The 26,462-nt window shown below is 40.4% G+C and overlaps 1 protein-coding gene across 22 annotated transcripts in view; it reads right to left on the reverse strand.

The window, feature by feature from the left end:
* The window catches only part of Pard3 (par-3 family cell polarity regulator), a 531,306-nt gene that overhangs the window by 180,389 nt on the left and 324,455 nt on the right, over positions 1-26,462 (reverse strand). For 8 of the 22 annotated variants that reach the window (XM_005083451.4, XM_005083452.4, XM_040755282.1 and 5 more), the window contains exons 16-19: positions 20,682-20,871; positions 14,430-14,581; positions 13,352-13,396; positions 8,317-8,544 (exon numbers count right to left, since the gene is read on the reverse strand). In XM_005083451.4, the coding sequence (XP_005083508.1) occupies positions 8,317-8,544; positions 13,352-13,396; positions 14,430-14,581; positions 20,682-20,871 (615 nt within the window). Of the gene's footprint in view, positions 1-8,316; positions 8,545-13,351; positions 13,397-14,429; positions 14,582-20,681; positions 20,872-23,533; positions 25,714-26,462 lie in introns of those variants that run through there. The other 14 variants (XM_013123087.3, XM_005083453.4, XM_040755281.1 and 11 more) reach the window with 5 other exon arrangements.

Consider the following 26,462-nt stretch of genomic DNA (forward strand, 5'->3'; position numbering starts at 1 on the left):
CCACAAGACACTCTATACTTAAAATAGCTCATTTCATTAAAATGAAAAGAAGCTTAAAGTCTATGGGTAGAGGGAAAGGAACAGTAGGGACTGTCTTTACAAATAGCTCAGGACTTGTTCCCAAAGGTCATGGATCATGTATTCCTAAGTTTCTAAACTTGTGTCATCCATCTTCCAGATGTCGTAGTCATGATATTCCCAAACACAATGGCAGATTATTCCCTACACAGCTGGCCATTCTCCCTCTAATGTTCCCTGCTGAACAGGCACCATGAGACCCACACACTCAATATGCTCAGCCCTTGCAGATTCATTCTTGGTGTCCAGTCAATTTTCACCCTAAGGTGATGCTAGCCATGCATCCTCTCTGCCCATAGGAACAATGTATCACGACAGTAAAGATTTTCCTCTCACCAATTCTTTCCAAATGGAATATTTATAAACTTAAAATGTTGGACTACAGTGTGGGAGTTGTCATTTAAAATCTCATTTGAGGACAGTGGATACAGAACTGAAAGTGGATTGGCACAGTGTTTGCCTTGGTGCCACATAACCTGGCTACAGTGACACACAGCCATAATCTTAGCATTTGGGAGGTAGAGGATCAGAAAGGTAGGGGTCATCCTTGGCTATAATGCAAGGTCAAGGTCAGATTTGGATATATGAGATTCTGTCTCAAAATTTTTTCTTTGGATTTAAGTAATGAGTAGGTTTAATATCAACATATGATTTAATAACCACAAATTATTATTATCGTGTCAAAGAGGAGATTCCTGCCATTGTTCAGACTATAAATGAAAAGCAAACAAAATCAAAGTGTGCAGATGGGTTCATTAGTGGAGGCTGGTGGTACCCTGTAACGGCTGTTATGTTTGCTTCTTCCTTTCTGGGAAATCAGATTGCCTAGCTCCCAGAAGCTGGTGTTGTTTTTAACATCTAGGAAATATAACACATTTCAGGGAATGCACAGAAATTCTTAATGCTAACACAAAATCTCAGAGTGGGGGTTAGCTGTGGTAGAGCATTTGCCTACATGTATGAGGCTCGAGGTCCTAACATCACTGCAAAGCCAAAACAACAACAAACGATACTAATAATAGCACATTCTACCTGATGGTCAGAGCTTCTGAAACACAAGTAGAAAGTGGATTGTGGATGGAAAATGCTCTTGAAGAAGGAAGTAAGGGGACAGTAGTGTTCACAAGTAAGGCTGGAGGGAAACACACCATTATAAGGAGACACTCGTTACACAACACAGGTGGTGTGGGTAGTCCAGGCTGCTTAGTGCTATGGATAGATGGGAATGGTGGTGTATGCCCATGATCCCAGAAAAAAAACTGCATGCTGCCAGTTTACTGAGTCAATCCACAGCAGACAATGAGATCCCAATAACAATTTTTAGAGTCAAATAAAGAGGTCTCTGGGCTGAGTGGAAAGGAATGACATCATATTTCAGGAGGGGGATTAAGACGGCACAGCAGCAGAGTGGCCATGTGGAGCAATGATAATCAAGGTCCAAGAATCAGAATGCTAACCAGAGACATGCATCATCAGCCACCACACTGTGTCTAGTGCTCAGCATGCGAGCACAGTTCCTGCCTTTGCTGGCACTATCGAGAGCCTTCACTTTCCTGAGTCATTGTGTCGTTTCTCTATAAGCACCCTGCCTGTAATCTTGCCTGTAATCTTGTTTCTTCCTGCATACAGGCCATGTCTGTGTGTTTGGAAGCCAGAGGTCCTCAATCGCTTTCCACCTTACCGTTGATGGGGTCTCTTACTGGACCTCATGAACTGCTGGCCTGTGACCCCCAGAGACTTCCTACCCAGCACTGTACAGAAGGCTGCAGCCACACTAAGTGTTCGCATGGATACTTGGGGTCAGAAATGCAGACCCTTTACTCACTAGCAATCTCTCTAGTCTCAGTCTCTGCAGGCAATACCCCCTGGCACCCCTCTACCCTACTCTCACCTCACTGCCTGGTCTCACCAACAACCTGTAGCCTACAAAATCATGTAGCCACAAAGTTCGCTGGGGCTGGTTTTCTTCTGAGTCAAGTCAGCCCTGGCCAGTTAGGGACTTTTAGCATCAGACATTTTACAATGGCTTTGAAATAAATGGCTTACCCCTTTGGGATTTAGCTCACGTTTGGGGGAGAAAAATCCTAGGACTGAGACATAGAAGAGGGGCATTCTAACATCTATTTGTTACATGTGACCAGGGATAAACATAGTTAAATATTTATCTCTCTCTAAAATTATTGTAAATGAAAAATCTTTTGTTTTGTTTTTGTTTGATTGTTTGTTTTGTTTTTCGAGACAGGGTTTCTCTGTGTAACAATCCTGGCTTTCCTGGAACTCACTTAGTAGACCAGCTGTCCTTGAACTCACTGAGATCCACCTACTCTGCCTCTCAAGTGGTGGCATTAAAGATGTGTGCCACAAACACCCAGCAAAGATTCTACAATATACTTTATATGTGATTTTGTATCACTGCACTTTTAACTTCATCACTATTTTCGTTATTGTTTTTGTTGACTGTTGTCTTATATAGCATTGGTGGGGCATTCCCTGTATAGTCAGAGATGAATTGGAAAATTTCATCTTCCTGCCTCTATCTCTGAGTGCTGGGACTGCAGATACGTGCCACCACACTGGGTTTAGGTGGTCTGGCATGGAACCCAGAGCTTCAAATGCTCTACACTGGCAGCTAAGCAATGCCATTCTCCTTTTTCTTTTTCAAGATATGTAGCCCAGACTAGTCTGGAAACCATGATCCTCCTGTGTCAACCAGTGAGTCTTGGGATTGCCGATATGCCCCATCACTTAGGTACAACAGTGGAGAGGCAAGTGAACAGGTTCCAATACTTGGAACCATAAAATATAGCTCTCGAGGGGGTTGACCAAGCAGACAAGGGCAATCACAGTGTCTCATAAGGGCATGCATTGCCTGCTAGCAGGAAAAATGGGCCACACTATTCCTGGGGACACTTTCCCATCCACCATCTGCTCTAACCTACCCAAGCCTGGGCCTTTGCCACTGCTGACACCATGGATCACACAGGCTTGTATGCAAAGGGCCCTACTTCCTCACAGAATGGCTGCAGAGATCCTTTGCTCAGACAACGGTCCTCTTCTTAAAAACAATATTCAATGGGGATGCGGCATTTTCATCTCAACAATTTATTGGAACAGAGTCACACAAGCATCTGCCCCAAATGAACACTCAGAGACTCATATTAATTATAATCCTGTTGGTCAATGATTAGGGCTTCTTACTGGCTGGCTCTGCCTTAATTATTAACCCATTTATATTAATCTAAGTATTTCCACGTGATCTTATCTTACCGGAAAAAGGTCTGGGGACATGTTACTCCTCTGATGTCCTACATGACGACTGCTCTCTGCCTACATCTCCCAGAATCCTCCTCATCTCTGAGACCCGTCTACCTTGGTGCCCTATTGGCCACAGTGTTTTAACCATCAACTAATAAGATAAACATATTTACAGAATGACATCTCTCATCAAAAGTATTTATTTTTATTTTATATGCATTGGTGTTTTGCCTGTATGTTTATCTGTGCAAGAGTGTCAAAGTTCATGCAGCTGGGTTACATACAATTGTAAGCTGCCACATGGGTGCTGGGAATAGAACCTGGGTCCTCTGGAAGAATAGTCAGTGCTCTTAACAGCTGAGCCATAGCTCCAGCCCCTCTATCCCTATTTTAATGTAAAGGTAAAGGAAGGGTTCTTATTGAGCACCAAAAGGATAATACATGCCAGGTGTCACATAGATACAACAGAAAGATCTACTTAGCCTTGACATGCTGTGCATCATGTTTCTCTCTCTGCTCCCTCTCCTACACACCAGTAATGGCTAAGCTTGTCCACCACCTACAATCTCACCAATATTCATGGAAGCCCGTACCACACTGAGCCTGAGGCCGGGAATGAGGGATGACAGAAGACACAAGGTAACTTTCTTTGGGAACTTCACAGAAGTTGGGAGGGACTGGTAGGTAAAGGAACTGCTGAGGCAAAAGAGTGATGACAGGAAGAGGATGAGAGCTCTGTGGAGGTCGTCTGCAGTGCAGAGGCTCAGCACACAGCTCCATACCTACACATCCAGATACCCAGGTCTCTGAAGTCACAAGTGAAAACTTAAGGGCCTGGGGATTAAGGATTTTGATCCAAATCCCATCTTTGCTGGACATCCTCAAAGCCCCATCAGTACTTGTCCTGTTCATTCACACAATTTCTGTGGTTCAAATAATAAATGTTTGAAATGTCCAAAGGCTGCTTTAACTCTCCAATGTTAAAGCTCAGCATCATGGTCTGACAAAACATATTAATAATTGGACTTCTGAGGACTGTAGTGCTCAGGACACACACCCCAGCATCACTTTTGAGCTCATCCAGAAACAGCAACTGTCTAACTTGTTTTCTTTCTGTTGAAGATAGGTCAATGAAGACAGGCTAATATACTCTTTCTACATTAAAAATGCACTATTCCCACCCTTTTTTCTTGGGAAAAGGTACCAACTACACCAGGGCAACTTCAAAATCAAGCCTACTATATAGTTGAGGATAGAATGCACTGCATTGCCATGCTCAGTTTACGCAATGCTAGGGATGGAACCCATGATTTCGTTCACAATAGTTCAACATTATAGAGACTGAGACACATCCCCAGCCCATTTGTCATAGAATGGTTAAGTTACATTTAGTGTGTAATTGTATGTGTGTGTCTGTGCTTGTGCTTGTGTGTGTGTGTGTGTGTGTGTGTGTGTGTATGTGTTTGTGTGTGTACACCATACAGCATTGGAGGTCAGAGGACCACTTGTTGAAGTCAGTTCTTGACTCCACACTATGGGTCCCAAGGATGGGTCTCAGGTCATCAGGTTTGGTAGCAAAGAACTTTACCCACTGAACCATCTCTCGGGGGTCCTGTGTATTCTTTTCAGAGGAACACTTTATCTGAAGGAGTAAAAGCAGATGTCCACATTGGTGTCAAACTCGAGAGTTCATCATGGTTGGCTTCAGATGGGAATTCCATAAGCATAATTTTCATAGTGTTATTACTGGAAGGAAGATGGGGGAACCTTTGACCAACATGTTCTGTTGGGGGTCCTTTGCCATTTGGGAAAGTACCTCGAGGGAGGACTCAGGAACCCCATCTGTAGGTTTAATGCTTCCTGGCTTCTGATGGAAGTAATGTGTCTCTGTCATTGCCATCTGCTGCTTGCAGCAGAGTCAAAAGCAATGGTGCTGTCCAACTCAAGACAGGACCCATGAACTAACCAGAAGCTCTAGAACTACGAACTAACAAACTTCTATTCTTTAGAAAGTCAGCTGCCACAAGTGTTTATTAAATGTGCAAACCAACTAACCCAGAGGATGCCTGTGTTCACATGCAGTCCATCTTCTGTTTCATTTAAAAAAGGAACACATCATGTAAGTATACTGAAGTTCATAAAAGGATTAAAATAACACATTAACAGGAACTAGAAAACACTTAAGTGATGGGAGATGTCATTCTGAAAATCTGTCTCTTATTGGTTGTTGAATAAAGCACTGTTGGCTAATAGGAAAGCAAGAGAGGTGGGACTAGGAGTCGAGCAGGATTCTGGGAAGGAGAAAACACAGGGAATCATCATGTAGATGCCATAGGCGTAAGAAGTCTGGACCCTTTTCTCCGATAAGAGAAATACTTAGATTAACAATTATGGGGTAAATACTTAAGTCAGAGCTAGCCAGTAAGAAACAAGCAAGGCCAACAGCTTCATAATTAATACAGCGTCTTGTGTGTTATTTGGGGACTACAACACGGCAGAGCCCAGGCGACTGGTGGGGGAAAAAACCAAAGCGGCTGTCAAGGAAAAGGCTTCACTCAACACTTAAGAAATTTGTGATTACATATAAATACCAGGTGTTAATGGAGACAAAGTATTCTACCTTCTGTTAAATGGACACCTATCATAATCAGATGTAAAATCTATAGGTAACAGCCAATGTTGCTTGGTAGGACAAAGAACCCTCCTTACAAAGGAGGACACTACATAGGAGTGACAACTCTGAGACTCAGGAAATTTAAGACCAGGACTGGTAGCTACACTAGAAAATGTGTTCTTGATCTGGCCAGAAGGAGGTGAATATATTTGAAACTACAGGTTGATCATAGTGTAAAATGGTCTAGATTTAGACAAAGAACAGGGATGTGTATAGCAATGTTCTTCCTAAGTTTTGCTTTGTGTATTAGATGTTCCCAACTTATTACATGTTACAGGCAAAATTGTGTAATTTTGCTTGAAACAGAAAGAAGCATTGTTTATTAAAGCTCTTTCTCCACCACTATCTTCCTTAGGAATGTGTGCTGCAAGTAGTCTATCCAAATGTGGAAATGAAAGCAATTTACATTCCACAGAAATTTTCTCAGTCTTGGATTTAACTTCAGGCTGTATAGGCCAAAGCTTTCCTTATAGATAAGTCACATGGGTAGTCACATTTGATGTTAAAATTTAAAACACAAACCAATTTCCATCTCTGTGTCCATCACTACATGGCTAGGGTATTTAAATGTTATCAACACAGTGTAATTAACTGCACAAGTATAGGTATCATGATCCTACAGGAACCTGGAAATCAGAAATGCCAGACATATAAAGCTATAAAAAAAGGCTGGTTTAACCCCCAGAAACAGCTGATCAGACAAAGGTTAACTCTTGAATCCCAGGCATCAGCCTGGGAATCCAGCATGGAACTGATCAAGACCCCCCCGAATCTGGGTGTCAGTGAGGAAGGCCTAGGGAATCTATTGAGTCTTGGGCAGCAGATCAGTACCCATCCCAAGCATACACATGGACTTTGGACTCCCATAGAACAATGTGAGGTGCACTCTCACCCTGAACTCTTGGGGAAGGGTCTAGGCCCTGCCCTATATGAAATGACAGACTATGGACACCCCCATGGAGGGCCTCACCCTCCCTGGGGGAATGAGGGGATAACAGGGGGGTTGGGGGGGAGGGCGCGGGAGGAGGGGAGGGAATGGGAGAGGGACCTGGAACTGACTTGTGAAGCAACCTCGTTTCTTATCTAAATTTAAACTGGAAAATAAAATTAAAAAAAAAAGGCAGACGATTAGGGCTGGGCTGTAGATCAGTGGTAGAGTACTTGTCTTGAATGTTTGAGGTCCCGGGTTCATGCCTGGGACCAGAAATAAACAAACAAACTAAACTAAAATTAAAAAGGTCAATGATGGGATGGATATGATTGTATGTGTGTGTGCATAAAAAATACCACATTACATTAAAACACTAACAAAATAAATAAAATTATAATGTAATCTAAAACAGTAATTATTGAATACACTAATCAATAATATTTTCCTTTACAATCCCTAAGTTATCTTCTGAATAAGTACTTTCCTTATTTTATAAAAATATTCAAATAAATGGTTAAACATATACCCCAACCACATGCTTATAAGGGTTAATTTTTCATTAATGAACCATAGAAAATTCTACTCATACTAAACTATAACTCTCAGTCAGTTTGACATAAAATGTTTAGTAATTTGGGGAAAATACAAAATTAGATACATCTGTTTTAATCCAAAAATATGTTTTTTAAAGTAATAAGATATTAAAAGTATTTATTGTCCATGTCATCTGGCAGACAATACTCAGAAATATTTTTCCAAGATTTGGTATAAATATAACTCTATGAGTTATTGAGAAATCCAAACAATATTTTAATGTGAACTGTATTTATCATTATACACCAATTTAAAAATCAGTTTTTAAAAGAAAATTACATTGTAAAAAAAATAGTACAATTGTATAGTGAGAGAAATTATGTTTTCAAAAAAAACCCTGTAATTTCCAAAATGAAATCATTGTCAGAATAATGGTTTTGTTTTAGTTTTGTTTTTTTTTTTCCTTCTAATCCTCCAATGTTACTTCAACACTGACTGAAAAGACAATTCCTTGCTGGACATAATGGCACAGACCTGTATTCTCTAGCATTGGAGGGCCTAAGAAAGGTTTTCAGTTCAAGGCCAACCTGGGCTATTACATATATACAGCAAGACTCATTCTAAAAAGATACTCTCTGTTTCTCCATTGAGTGCAATATCTCATGGTGTAAAAGACCAAGTATGGACTTCAAAGGGAAAATGACTACAAGGACAACTGTTACTCTGAAAACACTTTAGACCTCAGAGATGCACCCAAAGGACCTGAGAACCTGATAGCACATCCCGAGGACCACTGGTCAGGCAAGCCATTAGCAATTGCTGCTCGAGCAGCCAGGACACTCACAGGTCTCCATGCCTTCATCGTCGTCATCAACCATGGGTTTATCATAAGACTTGTCAATAGCAGCTCGGAAGCTCTCATTGCAGCCCCTTCCTCGGATGATTCGTGGCCGGGGGCGGTGGAAAGGAATGTTTCCATTCAATGTAACCTCAGCTACAGCAGTCTGCAGACTTTCTAAGGAGCTGGATTTCTTCAGACCCAAGGAAGGTCCCACATCTCTACTGGGAGAGCCTTGGAGGGTTAGAACAATACAAGATTAGTGAGAGGGAAGTGACAATTTCAGATGCACCGTGGATACCTGCAGGGATAAAATTATTGGCTCAGTGATAAGCACTAAAATAAGGATGAAAAATACATAAAATATTAACAATACTGAGTTTTAAAAACATTAGGTTTTAATATCTATTTCTGTTTGGAAGTGGTCCAAAATGTTAATTTTTATCAGAACAGTTGAAATCATCATCAAGCCATTGTCCAATGTAATACATATATGAACTAAAACAACTAAAATGATCAATAATTATATTTAAAATGTGGAAGTGGTAAGGAGGTTGCAGGAAAGTAATCTTTGCGATCCAATGGCAGCACCTTTTTGTAGTGTAAAGTCATTAACAGCAAAGGTAGACATCACGGTCACAGGCTCCATCCACTCTTTGCCATATGAACATACACAAAAGCAGTCCCAGGGACGGTGTGCCACGAGCACACTTAGCTGAGACTATGTAGAAAGGTGATTGTGGGGAACAGGATGTTCTAGCCAAAGGGCAGTACAGATTCAAAGAGACACATCACATACGGGCTTCTCGCCCTGAGAGACAGAAGTGTTGATATACCAGGAAGTTAAAAAAATTTCTTTTGTTTCCTGAAGATCCAAGGCAAGAAGGCGTGAGATACCAATGGCACCCGATGTAGCCGGCAATGCAAGCTATTTTCTTTAAGCAAGAGAGACAGCCCCATCCATCACTGCCTGACCTGGCACACTGGGGTGGACATCAGCAGACTCTAAGGCTGACGTCTCCACCTGGGTGGGCCAGGTGACAGGGCTGGTTCCTCACTTATCTTACTAAAAAGACAGATGAAAAAAAAGGGAGGGGGTGTGGAGAAGCTAAACAGCTTATCTCCACACGGGGTCTCCCGCCCATATGTTGATCAATAATTAGGAAGTAGATTCCTCATGTTACTACCTAGAAGACAAATGGCTGAAAAGATGGGCTCACCATGGCTCAGAGTGGCAAGCCACAAGGAAAACTAACTGGAAGTGTCAAATAGGAATTATCCCCTAACGCTTCCTTTATATTACATATTTTACTTAACTTTTACCATGGGGTAGCTGTACTCAGGAAGGGCAGGGGTGGTGAAAATACAGGCCAATAGGGAAGCTGGCATGAATTTAACAGCGGAAAAAAATACTCTACAGGTTATCAGTCTCAGAAGCAAGTGATGATATATATGCTTTCTGGGGTGCAGATTTGTGTGTATTCGATCACTTCTTTTACAACGAAAGCATACACTGAATATTTCTTTCAAGGAGCACCATGTCACTCTAACTCTTCACAGCATGTAACTGACACCTCTGACATTATTCATAAAGGCGATGTCACAGGAAAGAAAATGAACAGTCTTCCAAAACAAAAGGGGCAATGTCAAGGAGTCAGACACAACAGGAGCCATGCATTCCTTGGTGTGAATAGCCACCTTCACATTCTCTAGAAACAGCACCGGCAAGAACTTCATTTCTCAATGAATTATGACTGTGAGATTTCAAGCTTCCCTACATGCATTTGGGTCATGTGGAACATGTATTAGGTAAATGAGCTCCCCAAGGGTATGAGGACCTCTGAAGGTACACACAGACACACACACACACACACACACACACACACACACACACACAAAGCTGTGGTTTCACACTTCCTGCAGGGACTGTCATCAAAATGCCATGTTCTACACAGGCATAGTAACCTTTTCTTCAAAAGGAGTTAGCTGAGACGTTAATGTACTCAAAGTAACAAAAAGTGACAGTGAATTTAAAGAAATGGTCCAAGGCTCTTTCCTCATAAAGTAATTCTGCAAAGAAGACAAATAAAGGTGCAGAATAATGACATCAGCAAGAAAACTCTACATGTACACCAGGTCCTGTATCTTCATTCTCTAAATTATAACTCTGTGGATAACATTTTATCGCAATGCTGCTAATTGTGAATAGAGTATTCATTCACGGTTGAGATTTGCACAATAAAAAGTTTTAAAAAGTCAATCTATAGAGTGATCCGCATAGGCACCTAGACACTGCTCCACCCACTTATTTACATATGATCCATGGCTACTTTCATTCCTCCATTGTAAAATCAGACAGTTGCCAGAAAGCCTCTTGGCCTCTTAGCCCAGCTTGCTTACTATCTGCTTCTTAACATAGAGAGCTCACTGCTCCTGTAACATAGATATCATACACCAAGCAAGAACCTTGATCAAAGGCTTTAAGTGAAACACTGAGTATTCTGGGGTGAGAATGTGGCTCCAGGTTAGATGCTTGCTAGCAAGCACAAGGGCTGGATCTCAAATCCCAGCAGAGCAGTGCATAAGCTCAGCACTTCCTATGATGAAAACTGAGACAGGGTCTTCAGTGCAAAACATGAGCTGACTACTCACCACTATATGGAAAGCAGTATCTTCTCATTTGTAAACAATATTTCAAAACTCTCACTTTTAAATCTTTAGATCTTAGCATAAATGCATTTTTACATTATTCTTTTTTAAAGGAAGTAGATTCATGGCAAAAAAAAATACAAGATCTCTAAATCCATAAGTCAAAGTCAAGGAAATCATCCATAGAATTATCTTTCCTAGAGCAGTTTTGTTTGATGCCTTCCATATATAAGATGATCACTCTGGTGCCACACTCCAGCCCTAGACCTGTTGTTCTGTTCTATTCTTTTTTTAAACCTTTTTAAAAAAATTTTTTGGACAAGGTCTCATTCTGCAGCCTTGACTAGCCCAGAACTCAGTAGCTAGGACAAAGGAGACCCACCTGCCTCCTGAATGCTGAGATTAAAGGTGTGTACCTGATTCCTGCCTGCTAATTAATATCCCTTAGGCTTAAAAAAAAAAACAACTGACAATGAACATATTTTCTTCGAGAGGCAAAAAGGAGAAAGAGTTCTGTTTTCATAACAATTGGCTTACAATGAGACAGGTATCTATACCAAAATGTCTGCATGCCCTGTCCAAAGCACTGGGCTAACCTATCAAAGAATGCAAGCACCTCTCAAGTGAGGAACAGGAGACAACTCAACTGAAAGCTGTTCATTGGCAAGCACTGGGCAGGGAGAATACAGTCTAAGAATGTATCAATGGGGATTAAAACCCTCCAAACCAAAAAAACATTCTGGTATCTATATAAAGCACATCTTAACATTTTCGAATCTAATTGCATGCATAGGATAGATGGAGACACTCAAAACCAGAAAATGCCCTTCTCCTCTAAGACCTAACATGTGAACCACAGAACACATGGTTTGAATAGATGATAAATCTCAATCATCATAGTGGGAGTTACATAACGCTTTCAGGTAAAGTCTGTGTGTTATTTTTTAATCACAGTAAATTTTGTTTTCCTCATTGTGGCTTTTGGTTGTTTCAATTAAACACTCACATTTTCACATAACTGGACAGCATCACAATGTGAAGGTACGCAGTTCTACTGGTGTAGGACCTACTTCTTCAAACTACTAAGTCTAAACACTGACTGCTACTGTACACGTGTAGACTACCAGGACTTGTTCAATAGTTCTGGTTCAGAATTTCAATGAATTTTATGTTTCACCAGAAAAATAGCTACTTAGTAAGATCTGAGGCTATAGTTAATTGCCCAGAACACAGCCAATCATATATATTATTGAATTCAGTTTCACAAAATATCATTTACTTCATAGAATATGGTAACGCCAAGCACAACCACAATAATCTTTATGCATGTATGTAGAACACACAGGCTGAAACTAATTACTATAGCAGGTTAAAAAGGCAAATTAAAGCTAATACGTGCTAAGTGATATAATTACATTATCCTGGATCTAGAATAATTAAAACAAGATTCCAAAATACACTAATAAATCATGCATGCTCAACTGCACACAGCACACTGCTTAATTACACTGACAGACTCTGCTGATTTTCATGTAGTAATATGAAAAATAAGATATACTATACCGCTAAACCTGGTCCATGTAGCCCATTATTTCTATGAAATGATTAAGCAGTAAATTTAGACCAGATTCCAAAAATTAATGAAGTCATATGTATCATACAGTTCAAACTAATGTCAGGGTTAACACTGAGCTAATTCCTGCATCCAAAAAAACATGTAGAAGATAGCAAACTAAATATACTAGCATCAGTAGTAGCAAGGTCAAATATTGGCATTTAGTGAAAAGTGTTCATACAGGACAGTGGTTCTCAACCTTCCTAATACTGTGACCTTTTAATATAGTTCGTGATGGTGCAGTGACCTCCAACCACAAATTAAATTGCCTCTTCATAACTGTAATTTTGCTACTGTTATGAATTATAATGCAAACATCTGATATACAAATCTCGTGAAAGTGCCATTTGACCACAGAATGGGTCACAACCCATACTGAGAACCAGAGATATAGGTGATGCTAATTTCCAAATACTAAGACATCATGTAATAACTAAAGACCATAAGAGTACAAGTAAAAGAGGTTTTCTTAGACTTTTGATTTGTATAAAAAATCATCAAAACATTCCTATGCAAGAGAGATTAAAAAATATCTAAGGTTTTTTCTTTAACGTGGTAAAGGTAATCCATTCCATTCCATCTGTTACACACATTGCTGATAAATTTCTCATAACAGAAAAAATGTATTTCCCCCTGCAATTTGATTTCCCATAACGAAAGCATCTGAGTGAGACTGGAATACTGGTGCTTACATGAAACATGACTGGCAGCTCTATAATCATGATAAGCTCCTTGAACCATGGTTTCCATGGCAACAGTCTAACTGCCCATTCTTACCTGCTCTCTGGTCATCCACTGTATTGAGTTTAGTCTCGTCAGCTACTGTTAAAAGGTAAATGTATAATGGTTAGCCCAGTTAGTCCCCGAAGCCAAACATGCTTTACCCCTCCCCCAGCCTTGGCCGTTAGAGCACAATTCTTAGGCAATATTCCATGCAAAAAAATAAAAAGAAGAAGAATGGAACAACAAGCAAACATTCATAATCAAAAAATAAGAGAAAAATAAGCAGTATCTTCATGCAGGATGCCAGTCATTTCATCTCACAGTCATATGTTATTTGTATGTTAGTGTATCATCATTAGCCACGGCAGTGCACTGTCTAATTTTATTTTATTTTAACTGACAAATTAATGCTTTTAGTCTTGAGGTTCAAAAAGCCACCAGAAAACAGTATAAGTCATGGTTGATTAACAAAGGATTTTTTTTAAAAATTTAGTTTACACCTGTATTAATTAAATTATTTTGGGGGGTAGATTTGATTTAAAGAGAGAGACTAGCTGATTGGTGTCTTGCTGAACAATTATGGCTATTTTCCTCCTCTCATTTGCTCCCAAATTTGTTCTAGAATATAATCTCTCAAGTTATTAACTTGATTCAAGGCCATAATTATTAAAGCACAAGAAGTTCTATCAATTAGCACTTCAAGAAGCGCAATCAAGGAGGGCACTGGCTACGAAGCCCTAGACATGGATTGAGATAATGGTTTCTCTCCAAAACGTTTTCTACTTAAAATCCCACCAAATGAACTCTCAAATAAAACTGCTCCTCAAATGGACAAAGTATTAAAACATCTCATTTTGAAATGAAGCATCAGGGATACATCAAGGGTTTGCATGTGTTTGCTTCCTTTCTCATATGAAAGCACACGTCAACATACTGCTTATCATGTCAACATGCTACTGTGAGTAGCATGGGTAACTCAAACACGTGGAAAACTATTTTTTTGACATATTGCCACATTTTATATTCATTTTCTCTATTGGTAAAAGTAAGCAGACATGTGTTTGGGACTTTCGGTTTCATCCTGCAGCATCCACACCTTATTTAGATAAAGATTCATGGAGATTGTACTCACTACCTAAATCCATGCTTTTTGATTTTCGTGTTTTAACGAAATCCAATTGACTGGCATCTGAAAATTGCTTTGTGCGTTTTTCTGACATACTCTGGCGTCCAAATCCTTCTCGTTGAAACGCAAGAACCGGATCAACATCGGGACTCAAAGAGCTGGTGTGAAAAGAAAGAAAAACATGAAAGTATTTACTAAAGAGTACAGACATTCAGTTTTAGGAAAGATCCTATATCTGTTAGTGCATGGATAGATTAATATTATTTAAAGATTTAAATTAGATGACACAATAATAATATACCTCACTTTTAAAAGGAGACAAAATGGAAAGTAAGAGAAAAAATAAAAATTGGTTTAACCTTAAAGTAACTCTGTGGTTATAAACTTTCTTCTCTATTTCTTTCTGCCTGTTTATTGTGTTTGCTAATATATCATTAGTTCTGTTATTGTTTAAAATGAGTCTGCTACTTGTCAGACATTGGGATGGCTGAATATTTGACAAGACTTGCCTTGTGCTGTAACATGTAACCATATAAACCCCAATTTAGCAATTTAAAAAAAGATGTGTTCTGATGGAAACTAGCACAAAGTCCACAATTGGACAATGTGCAGACACTGAGAGATTTTGGAACATTCTGTCTGAAATGTTATGTCTTCACCAAGCCCGTACCCTCATGGAGTTATGCAGCAGAGAAGGCAGAAAGACTGTAAGAACCAGAGGGAATGGAGGACTCTAAACAGAATCTTCAGACACAACAGAGCTGATGTATGTAAGCACTCACATACAGAAGGGGTCCCAGCACTGGGAGGGGGAAGTGGAGACAGGTTCCCATGCCTCACCAAGAAGCTACCTGTAACTGACATTCACTTGCAAAAGAAAATTTACTGTTGTCCAATAGAGTCTCACTGGGTATGTTAACCACATTTAAGGGCAGGCCCCAAGCCTCAGTAGTATATGGCCAACACAAAACAAACTCAATGGTATTTTTGTAGATTTCCAGTCTAATGTAGCTCTGAATGGGCATTTTTTGTCTTGAGTCTTTTGCTCATACATTACTGTCTCCGATTTTGTGTTTTTATGGTATGTGAAGGCCATATGGAATTGCTCTTCCTTATAAAAATCTGTGACTGCTTTAACATGCACTACTAAGAGCTCCTACACAGCTCCAACTAAAGAAGTGGCCTTTTCTCCATGTTTGACACACTGAATAAATAAACACAACAGTTTTCTTTTATAGGATACAGCCAGGTAGAAGACAGCCTATGGTGTTTTGGGTTTGAAATATCCCCCATAGACTCAGGTATTTGAATATTTGAACACTGTGTCACCAGTTGGTGGCAACATTTGGGGACTTGGGAGGTAGAGTTTTGCTGGAGGAAGTGTGTCACTGGGGGTGGGGGCTTAATAGAGGGAGCCATGCTGGAGGAAGTATATCACTTGGCAGAGAGTTTAGGAGGTAGAGCTTTGCTAGAGGAAGTATGTCACTTGGGGAAAGTTTGAAGGTGGTGGCTTGCTGGAGGGAGTGTGGTATGGGGGTGGGGTTGAAGAGTTTATAATTTCTCCCCACTTCCAATACTCTCTCTCCTTAGCATATGGTTGAAGATGTGAACTCTTAGCTTCCTGTTAAGTTGGTCTGTTGTCATGCCCCTTCTGCAACAATGGACTTGCCCTCTAGAATTGTAGGTCAAAGTAAACATTTCCCATAAGTCACTTTTGGTCATGGTGCTTTATTACAGGCAGAAAAACAAACTAATACACCTCTCCCCATCAGCGAACTGATAATCATGTTGGGGCTGGGAGGGGGCTGCTTCTACTGAGGCAGCTGACTTTACCATAGGCTTCCACATGTTTCCCTGCCTACAAGCCTCAACAAGCCCGCACTGTATTATGTGAAATAACACAGAGGGAAAGGGATGTGATTTGGTTTGAGTACAGAGCAAAATTTTAACTGCAATTCACCAAATGACATAGCAGCAGGTGGCTGGCTCTTCAGGAAGTGCTAAGCCAAAGGTGAGGGAAGGTTTCCAGGAAAACCCTACTGCCGGAAGGATAGAATGGAGAGCTCTGCACCCATTTGCCTCCATGTGCTACATGGAATAGCTGGCTCACTCATCTCTCTAAGTTAATGAGAGAACTCAAGAACCTGAGGTGAAAGCCCTTTGCATACTGCCATCCATGAACTATTATTATCACCCAGTGAAGACAAGCTACCTCAGATTACCCTAGTAATACCAATACCTGTGCCCTTAAAAAACACATAAAGAATCAGACACCCTCCTTGATCATTGCCAGTAAACACAGAGCAGGGTACACATGTGAAGCAAGGCAGGTGGGCAGGGTCAGAATTCACTCACAAGGTCAGAGAAGAAGAGACATACAGCAGACAGTGAGCTTGTTCTTAGTTCTCCCCGGCCCCCATCTCAATAGTCTTGCCTGAGCCAGTGGCCAAGAACACAACAGGACCAGAGACCAGCCGAGAGCAAGGCATGAGTTTTTATTTTTATTTCATTATTTTTATTTTTGAATTATGTGTACATGTTCAGAAGTAGCCCACACATGAGTGGGGGTGCACTGAAGATCCAGAAGATACCATACCCCTGAAGCTGGAGTCACAGGCGGCTATGAGAAGTCCCTGTTTATCTGATGGAACTGGGAACTGAACTCAGGTCCTAGGAAAGAGCCGCTGATGCTCATAACTGCTGAGTCATCTCTCCAGCCCCCAGTTCCTGTTTTTATGCTAGTCTAACTCTCAGGGCATGCCATTTCACTAGCACTATAGTCTCCATCTTTTTCATTGAAGATAAAGGACCAGGGCTCTACAAAACTTTTGACAGTCTGAATTTGCAAGAAATAGTAATCAGACTTATGTAGAAATCTGGTGTAGCAACTTAAATACTAGAATCAGGCTTTGACCAAGATATTCAAAAATTTCCAGAGCAAAGTTGCCATCATTAGCCAGGTGTAGAGGTGATTCTTTCAACCCCAGCACTCAGGAGGGAAAGGTAGGTGGACTTCTGTGAGTTTAAAGTGAGTCTGAGCTACATAATGATTTCTCAGTCATCCAGGCCTATAGTAAGATGCTGTCTCAAAAAACAAACCAAACATCAAGCAAACTAACAACAAGCATTCATAAGATAACCACAACTCAATTCTGGAGCAGAAAACACTAAATAATACATGTCTAGTAATAATCATTCTTCTCTCTATGCAAAGTGGACTTCTTGGTTGCTTAGCAAAAAAAATTATAATGTAACATATGGAACACTTGAAAACTGCAATGAGGCATTAGATTTGTAGACAGAATGAATCTGAAATGTGGTTATTTATTTACTTACACATGTATGTGTGTCTGACAGGCTTGTATCTGGTGACCTTTGGAGAGGAACCTGTGGGGGTACACATGTACCTGTGTGCAGGCCAGAGGTCAGCATGAGGGCATCCTCCTCAGGACTCTATTTACCGAGGGATGGTCTCTGGCTGAATCCAGAGCTCAAAATTGATGTTATTGTAAACTTGGGACCCTTCCAGGTATTCACCTAGATCTTCCCAGTAATTATGTGGGTGTTGGAGATCCAAACTCAGGCTGCCCTACTTGTGTGTCAAGTACTTTGTCTACTGACTGTTTCACCAGCTTCATTACTTGGTTTATTTTTCAGAGAGTCCTGCTTATATCCATGTTGGCTTTAGACTTTTGATCTTCCTCAGTCTCCTGTGTACTGGGATTACAGATGTACACTATCACACCCTACTGAAAAAGTTTTAACAGAAAATTCTTCCTGCCAAAATGGCTTAAGAATCCCCACTTAGCGGCCGGGCGGTGGTGGTGCACACCTTTAATCCCAGCACTTGGGAGGCAGAAGCAGGCAGATCTCTGTGAGTTCGAGGCCAGGCTGGACCAACAGCCTCCAAAACAATACAGAGAAACCCTGTCTCATAAACCCCCCCCCAAAAAAAAAAAGAATCCCCATTTAGCATACTTTCAAACTCACTTAATATCCTCCCAAATACTGCTATTATCAAAATTAGAATTTGCTGTTATATTTTCTACTCCCTTAACAAAAAGCATGGTTAATGGCTGCTACATAAATTACTAGGTTGAGAAAATATATTCTATTAGTTAACAAATTAGAAGTACAGTCATTTGACACATTTAGCCTTGCACAACTGTGCAGTTAACTATAAATGCATGCATTTGAAAATGTCAAATGAGCTTGGAAATTAATAAGAGACTAAAATAACTAAATATTCTTAAAATATGACATAATTAATTTTTCCTGATTAATCTACTCATTAAACTTATTTCAGACACAATAAATAGTACACTAGAATATTATCAAGATAGGGAGGAAGACTGGTAGATGACACCCTGAAGAAACCATATATACCTTTCCCCCCTTTACTGAAATTCCAGTTGCTAATCTTGCCTCACTGACTCTCTGTTTTTCTAACATTTTCACCAAGTTGAGGGAGAGATTGTCAGATGGGCAAAGCTAACATTCTCAGCTCTGAGGCTGAACAGCTGGCATGCATGCTTAGATAATTCTTCACTTGCATTCTTTCCTTTGCCCTATATTTCCCAAGGAAAATGATAGACATCCTCACCACTGTTGTTGGAAACTAATATCCCAAGCTATCCCTTCAAGATAACTATGTCTTTTTACCAATGCAGATCTGTTCCTGCGAACCCCTTCACAGTGTCTTATCATGGTGGAGACTCAAAGGCTTTGGCCTCCTTGGAGAACAACATAGAGATAGACATAAACTTCCCTTCTGCTCTCACTTCCAGCAAGACACAGGCTGCAGTCACAATTAGGGCATCTTGTATTGCTACCCCCACCCACAAAGCAAGATTCACTGAAAGCTCGGCTCTATTATTATATCTTGTACTTTCCAAAAGAGAATTAAAAGGCACGAAACAAAAGCTAGTGAAAAACTTTTCAAGAGTCCACAAACAGGTCAAGTGCTTTCAAGAGAACATTATGTTTTCCTGACATCATATGAGGAGGAAGAGAAAGGTCGGGAGGAGAGGGGAAGAGGAGAACAGAGTGTTCCACTTTGTTAAGATTACCATGAAGATGTTAATACAAAAATGCCACTCCTCAGCCCCTCCAACCTAATGCCTAATGCGACACAGGAAGGGAATGCAGAGAAGGACATCCAGAGAAACAAGCTTTGTTTGATAGAATGCATTTCTACTAAGCACGTACACTAAAGGACAGGGTGCTGTGTGAGGGTCATACAAGGTAAATAGCATCAGATGCTTTCTTTTACTGTCACGGAGGTGCAGGGAGGGAGGGAGGGAGGAGTTATTAGCAGAGTATTCAGTCTCTGTGTCTCTGGTAGTAGCAACTCAAAGCCTAGTAAACAGAGTGCTATAGCAGTAGAGAGAATAACTGGGTTTGGGGCGATGGCTCTGTGGATATAGTGCATGCTGCATAGGCATGAGGACTCAGGTTCAGATTCCCAGCATGCAGTCTAGGCACTGAACAGCCACCCTAGCCAATTGGCATGCTCTAAGATCAGGGAGTGGCTATAGAAAAGAAAAAGAAAATTATGAGGACAGCACAGAAGAAGATACCTGATACAAATTGGGTTGGTCAGGTGTACGTCAACTTGACACAAGCCAGAGTCATTTGAGAAGTGGGAACCTTAACTGAGAAATGCCTCCATAAGTTCTGGCTTTTGGTAAGCTTGTAGGCATTTTCTTAACTAGTGATTTATTTAGGAGAATCCAGCCTACTGTGGGGGGGGGGCATCCCTGGGCTGGTGGTCCTGGGTTCTATAAGAAAGCAGGGAAAGCAGGCTGAGTAAGTCAGTGAGTAGCGCTTCTTCATGGCCTCTGTGTCAGTTCCTGCCTTCAGGTTTCTGCCATTTGAATTTATGTCCTGACAGCTTTTCATGAAGAAGAATTATATGGAAATATATGTGAAATGAACCCTTTCTTCTCCAAGTTGCTTTTGGTCATGGTGTTTTATCACTGCAATAGAAATCCCAAATAAGACACAAACCTATGGCTTCTACATGCACACTCACAGGGGAGCACACCCCAACACGTGACATGCATGCACATAGTCTCACTCCACACCGCAGCGCCCCCTCCCCCTGCAAACAACAACAAAACAACCCTCCAATAGGTCTCCTCTAGTTCCCAAGCAGATGAGCTGTTAAATTTTAATCTAATTGTTTGAATCAATTCAGGAACTTGCTTAGATATTATTTATCCAATAAGAAACTCCAGCCCTGGGCTGCTCACTCACCAGTCGGCTGAGTCGCTGATGGCAGCCTTGGCCCATGTGCCGGCCTCTGTCATTATGAATCCCACATCATCATGAGAGCTGGAAGAGGACTGGTCTGAGAGGTGAGGAGGAAGCACAGGCAGCCTGTCATCTTCAATCATGACACTGTCATCATGTGGCATGTTCACCGTGGGTGACAGCTGGCATTTACCTGACCAGTGAAAAGGAGAAATCCTAGATGTCAATGCAAGTGCCAAGCCTGTTAACTGTAAAATTTTTGTACATACAGAAAACCCCTTCTTGACACACCCTCTCAACCTGATGGAATGAGAATATAGTGTATTTATTTCTCATCAAACACTGTCAAACACAAACCTCAGGTCCATATGAATGTTTCTGCAGCATGGTTACACAGCATGCAGCATGGCAAGTGGCATCTCTGCTTTTAAGTTTCCCAAAGACAAGGATGACCTCCAAAATGCCTTACTGTGGGCATGATACACAGCTTCTTAGCTATGAGTCTTCTGGAAGGTTTTACTGGGAAATCTGAAGGGAAACCCCACAAACTTTCAATGATCATCTATTTACTCATGCACTAGGTAACTACTATAGGGCAGGCAAGTGCTTAGGTGACATCATCTCTGTAACTGGTGAGTTGCACTCTAATGAAAGAGGAAAATTGCCTACAGAGCAGTTAACTTGCAGTGTGAGAACTGTGTCAGTTGTGTTCACACGGATGGATGAAGGTCAGATGTGGGTAGTATTGCTGAGAATGTCAACGAAAGTTATCAGAGCTAGGTTTGGAATGGCAGTTAGGAATGACGGTATTTATCTCAGAAAGTCGCAACAAAATTAAACCACGATGAATTCAGGCGACACCTGACAAAGCCTGGCATGCAAGCCAGGGAGGATATCTTTGAAATGAGAGTGGCCTAGAAGTGAATAGCTTAACAAAGATCCAGATGTGTTGCTTGAGGCTCCAAGACTTGCCTGGAAGGAGGGATTACTAAGTTTGATTTTTCAGTTAGGAAAGGCTCCAAGTATCTCTGTCTTCTGTCTAGTCCCTTGCAGGAAAATTTGTTGAGGTTCATAGTTCAGCATGGCATTCACATATCACAAGCTTTCTTAGAACAAAACTTGTTTCAAGTCCTGTCTCTAAAGGTAATGCTGGAGGATAAATGGTATCCTTATCTCCTATCACTTAAAGTTCTTGCAGCTTCTTTGCAAATTCTGTATAATTTGTTTTCTGAGCATGGATACACTGACAAAATTTTGGTCCAGGTGCACACCTTGTAAGAAGCTGAATTCTCAGGACAACCACCCTAAGACATGGAACACTAAAGGGTATTCCTCAGTTAGCAAGGAACCATGACAGTTTCTCTGCCTCCTTCATGGGATGATAGAAAATACTCCCTGCAATTCTAATGTCCAAATCTGTTCAGTCAATTATACTGGAATACCAAATAATGTATTCGCTGCCATTTTGTGCAATATGCTCTTTCCCATCAAAATAGAGTTTCCAAAATAGTTCAACAAACATGTATTAGTATTTTAATATTAGTCTTAGATCTAGCTGTAAGTTGAGAATTCATTAGCACAGATACACTGGAAAGGTAAGTAGCACAGTAGATCAGTCTCTGGCTCTTTCAGTAAAGAAACAGAAAACCATTTAAGTTGTTGGATATCTTTCAGTCCTTACAAAAAACCTTGCTAGAAATTACAAAGGCATCATTACTTAGCATTAAGCGGTCTGTTACAGAAACCATGAATGTTCATTAAAACCTCTGCTCAACATAGCAGCTAGGAAAACTTCCTACTTATATTGAAATGTGCTATTTTGACAAACTGTGGAGCTGGAAGCTTCTGATGAATGTTCATGACACAAAAGTAAATCAAATGGAATTGTTTTTCTGTGTTGATTTCAAACCACCAGTTTTCTTTCCACTCAAGTTATAGGATATTAGAGTAGAAACCTGCTAAACAAAATGTCACTTGTAGATCAGGTAGTAAATTCCAGCACCATTGGCAAAAAAAAAAAGTGTTCCTGTATTCCTTTAAGACATAGTTTGTCTCCAAAATAACCATATTGAATTCATAAAACAAGGGTTCCTTCCCCTGACTGGAGAAGCATATGCCACATTATTAAATACCAAGTCCTCATCCAGGAAAAATTTAGCCAAGGAAGTACCACAGAGTAATCTACATTGCATACTTTTTTAAAATGAAACATGCAACCCCTTGTATTGACACATATATTCTTAGTGAAAGCCTAATAAGAAACATAGGCCACTGACTGGGTCATACAATCCCCTTTTGAATGTGTGTGTGTGTGATATATTGTTTTGTGTAGAAACAATGCACTGTACATGAGATACTGACAGAATTTCTCTCTCTCTCTCTCTCTCTCTCTCTCTCTCTCTCTCCCCTCTCTCTCTCTCTCCCTCTCTCTCTCATGCACGCACGCACATGCACACACACTCTCTCTCCACAGATGGCAAGACGTCTCTCTTCCATTACTCTCCAGTCTAATATTCTGTAAGATGTCAAGATCTGAAGACCCATATTCTGATCCTATTTGCTTGTCTGTGAGGAACTACTCCAGAATCTGGTTCTGGAAACCAGCAGTGACACATGACACCAGACATCTACAGTTCAAAGCTACATGTTTCACTGAGACACACCAGGATATCTTAATGACATCTGTTGGCCTTTGATACATCATAGGTAAGAAGACTCTGAATCATAATTCAACATGACTTTGGTTTTTTAGCTGATCCCCCCAACCCCCACCCTCAACTATTTCATCAACTATCTACAGACTATAAAAAGAACATTCAGGATCTTATAGAGTGAAACAATAACATACAAGATGATTGTTTACTAGACATTTATTCATTGATCAATTTACATAGGATGCAACATAATGCATGATATCAGGAATAAATGAAATGAAAACTGTCAGCAATAAGACTCATTATAAAACCAGCACCAATGTCAGTTTTCTGTGTCAAACTTTTAACAAAATGAAAATATTCCAAACATGATTATTTAAACTCACCATAAAAGTATGAATATAGAAACCATTGAGATAAATAGTAAAATGAAATAAAATTTTAGTTCAAAATAGAAATTTCTTTGAACAAAATATGCAGACAGACAATAACTAAAAATAATAATAATAATGTTCTATGTTCCCAAACATGAATTTGAGATGCATCTTATGAAGTAAGCATGTTGGTAAACTGTGCCTAATCTTTTACTGCTGAATAGTTGGAAAGGTCTTTCAAGGTTTATCACAGGAGAACTCCTAAGTAGGCTCACTAAGTGATACTTCTGGCCTGATCTGCTATTGTCCATCTACCTACCTACCTATCTGTTCAATTACTTACTTACCTATTTTTGTGGTGCTGGGAGCAGGGCACTTTACATACTAGGCTATATCCCCAGTCCTTATGAGTTACTTTCTAATACAAGACAAGGAGCCATGTTCTACTAACATCAATGGCAGTGGGAATACAGCCAAAAAATGACTGTGGTTATCTCTGGTCTTTGGTCACATTTCTGAGTGATTTATCCCAATCCAGAGATAAATCAGCTGTTACTAAAGAGAAAACCACACCTTTGAATTATGGTTCAGAAACATCATATGCCACTTCAGTCAAGCCACTGAACATCAGTCTGTAACCCCTTAAACGGAAGAGCAGAATGGAGCATGTGACATGAGTGGAGAAGAAATGTCTGAATCACAGTGGGGACCACAGGGTCTAGGCCCTGGAGACACTTCGATGGCTTTCAGTCAATGTGGTGCCATTAAAACTTACCATGAGATCTTGGCATTCCCCAAGAGGGCTATTTTTAGAAAGAGGAAATAGCTAAAATCGAAATAAAACTAAACTCATCATGGGGTTTTGGGACAAAATTTCTTTTTTCTGGCAAATGAGACAGTGTGACTGAGGACATCTGACATCCTTCCAATTAAAAAAGATGTTTCTTTTGGGGTGTAATTTTACAAGTCAATCTCTCCTGGGATGTATAGCCATTCAAAAATTATCACAGGCCTTAAAAATTCCTTTGGTTGCATGTACAAAGTATTCTTTGAGGAAAATTTGCCCTTCTCACATAAAATTAAGTACTTCTTTGTGTTATGATCAGGAATTTCAACACCTCACTTTATAATATGAAACCACGATCTACATTGGATTGAGGCAAAGGACCTGGAAGAGAATCATGACCTAGTCAGGTAGGACCTGGCTGAGAGATGTCTATGCATCTGACAGCACAAATCAGGACACTAACGGAAGAATGGCACACTGAGATTGGGTGTTGCTTCACTACTAGTGGCAAAGTAACATCTTTTACAAGATTTCTAATCTCAGTATATCTAACTTCACTAGTATCATGCAATCCTTGAGGCCAGTAATACTAGAATAAGGACTGAAAAAAACATAACTCTGAAGTTTGTAAACAGCATGATAAATTGAATTAAGTTTATATCTTTCTCTAGGTAAAGTCACGTGGGGCTCTTAGCTTCTAGTACAGGATATAAAATATGTCTTAAGGACATGGACAAATGAAGAAATTGTGAAGCCCTGGATTCAATCTCCAGTTTCCCTTCCCCAAAAGGTATTCTACTGTAAAAACTTGGACTACTGAGTATGATATCATCCCCTAGCCCATATGTTCCAGGACATGTGCGGAGCAACACCAAGCATAGCAGGAGGGACCAGCCTGTGAGGGGAGTCATCATGAGTGTGAAGGTTCTTTACATACCTAGCAGAGGGAGGGAAAATACTGCTGACCGAGTTACCCGCTGAAAAAGGACTAACAGGACAAAACTAACAAAATTGGGTGACAGAATATGGAGAAAATGACGTACTCCTCAACCCATGTCACACATTTCAACAAGTCACTAAGTAAAAATCAGGAATGGGCTTGGTATGTGTTTGAGTGTTAGGTTTTCGCCTTCCTCTGAAGAACCAGGGATTGGAGGCAGGATGCAGGTTACAGGAGCTGCTGTACCAATGGGTTGATCAGTATGGCAAATCCTATGTTCCTATAATAAAGGGGAAATTACAGCGTATCACTTTGTATGCACACAGATCCAGGGACACATGCACACATTCTTTCTCAGGGGTCTGAAATTTTGTCAACAGATAAGACAAAGATGCTCTACAGCAAAGTCAAGAAGCGTGGATAACCCAGCAGCAGTGAAGAGTGCTAACAAACAGGCAAACACCAAACTAGAAGCTAGAACACGGGGCTCAAACCAAGAGCAAGGATTGCCTCCCTGGTTCTCTCATGCCAGGTATGTAAAATTAGAAAAGCAGCTCTCTTTTACCAAGACTAGAAACTGAGAATTTAGCAATTTCTCCAAAGCTAGATGAGGAGGAAGAAAAATGACAGGAAGCTGCACTAGCCATGCTGACGTACATATATACTATATTTCTACAATGCTCAGTAGAAAGCTCTTTGATGATAGACACTGCTCCTTAACTCACCCACGTCTACTGTTAACACCATACCTTGCCAACATAAGCTTTCCATAAAACCCCCAACAAATTAACCAAACTCTGTTTCAATGATGCATTACAGTGGAAACATGTATCTGTATTAGGTCTGTATGGAATATACTCAAAATGTATCTAAATTTAGGGTTTTACATTAGAGGGGTGCAACACAGATCATTAATCTGAGTTGTCTTATGTCAAAACTATTTCTTATACTTTAAATTTGAAAACTCTCTCAAGTTAAACCCCAGATGAGCAGTTCTGTAGAGCCAATCCCTTCAGGATCTGCTAGGAC

Source organism: Mesocricetus auratus, unplaced genomic scaffold, assembly GCF_017639785.1.
Source record: "Mesocricetus auratus isolate SY011 unplaced genomic scaffold, BCM_Maur_2.0 Super-Scaffold_100013, whole genome shotgun sequence".
In the NCBI taxonomy this organism is placed as follows: Eukaryota; Metazoa; Chordata; class Mammalia; order Rodentia; family Cricetidae; genus Mesocricetus; species Mesocricetus auratus.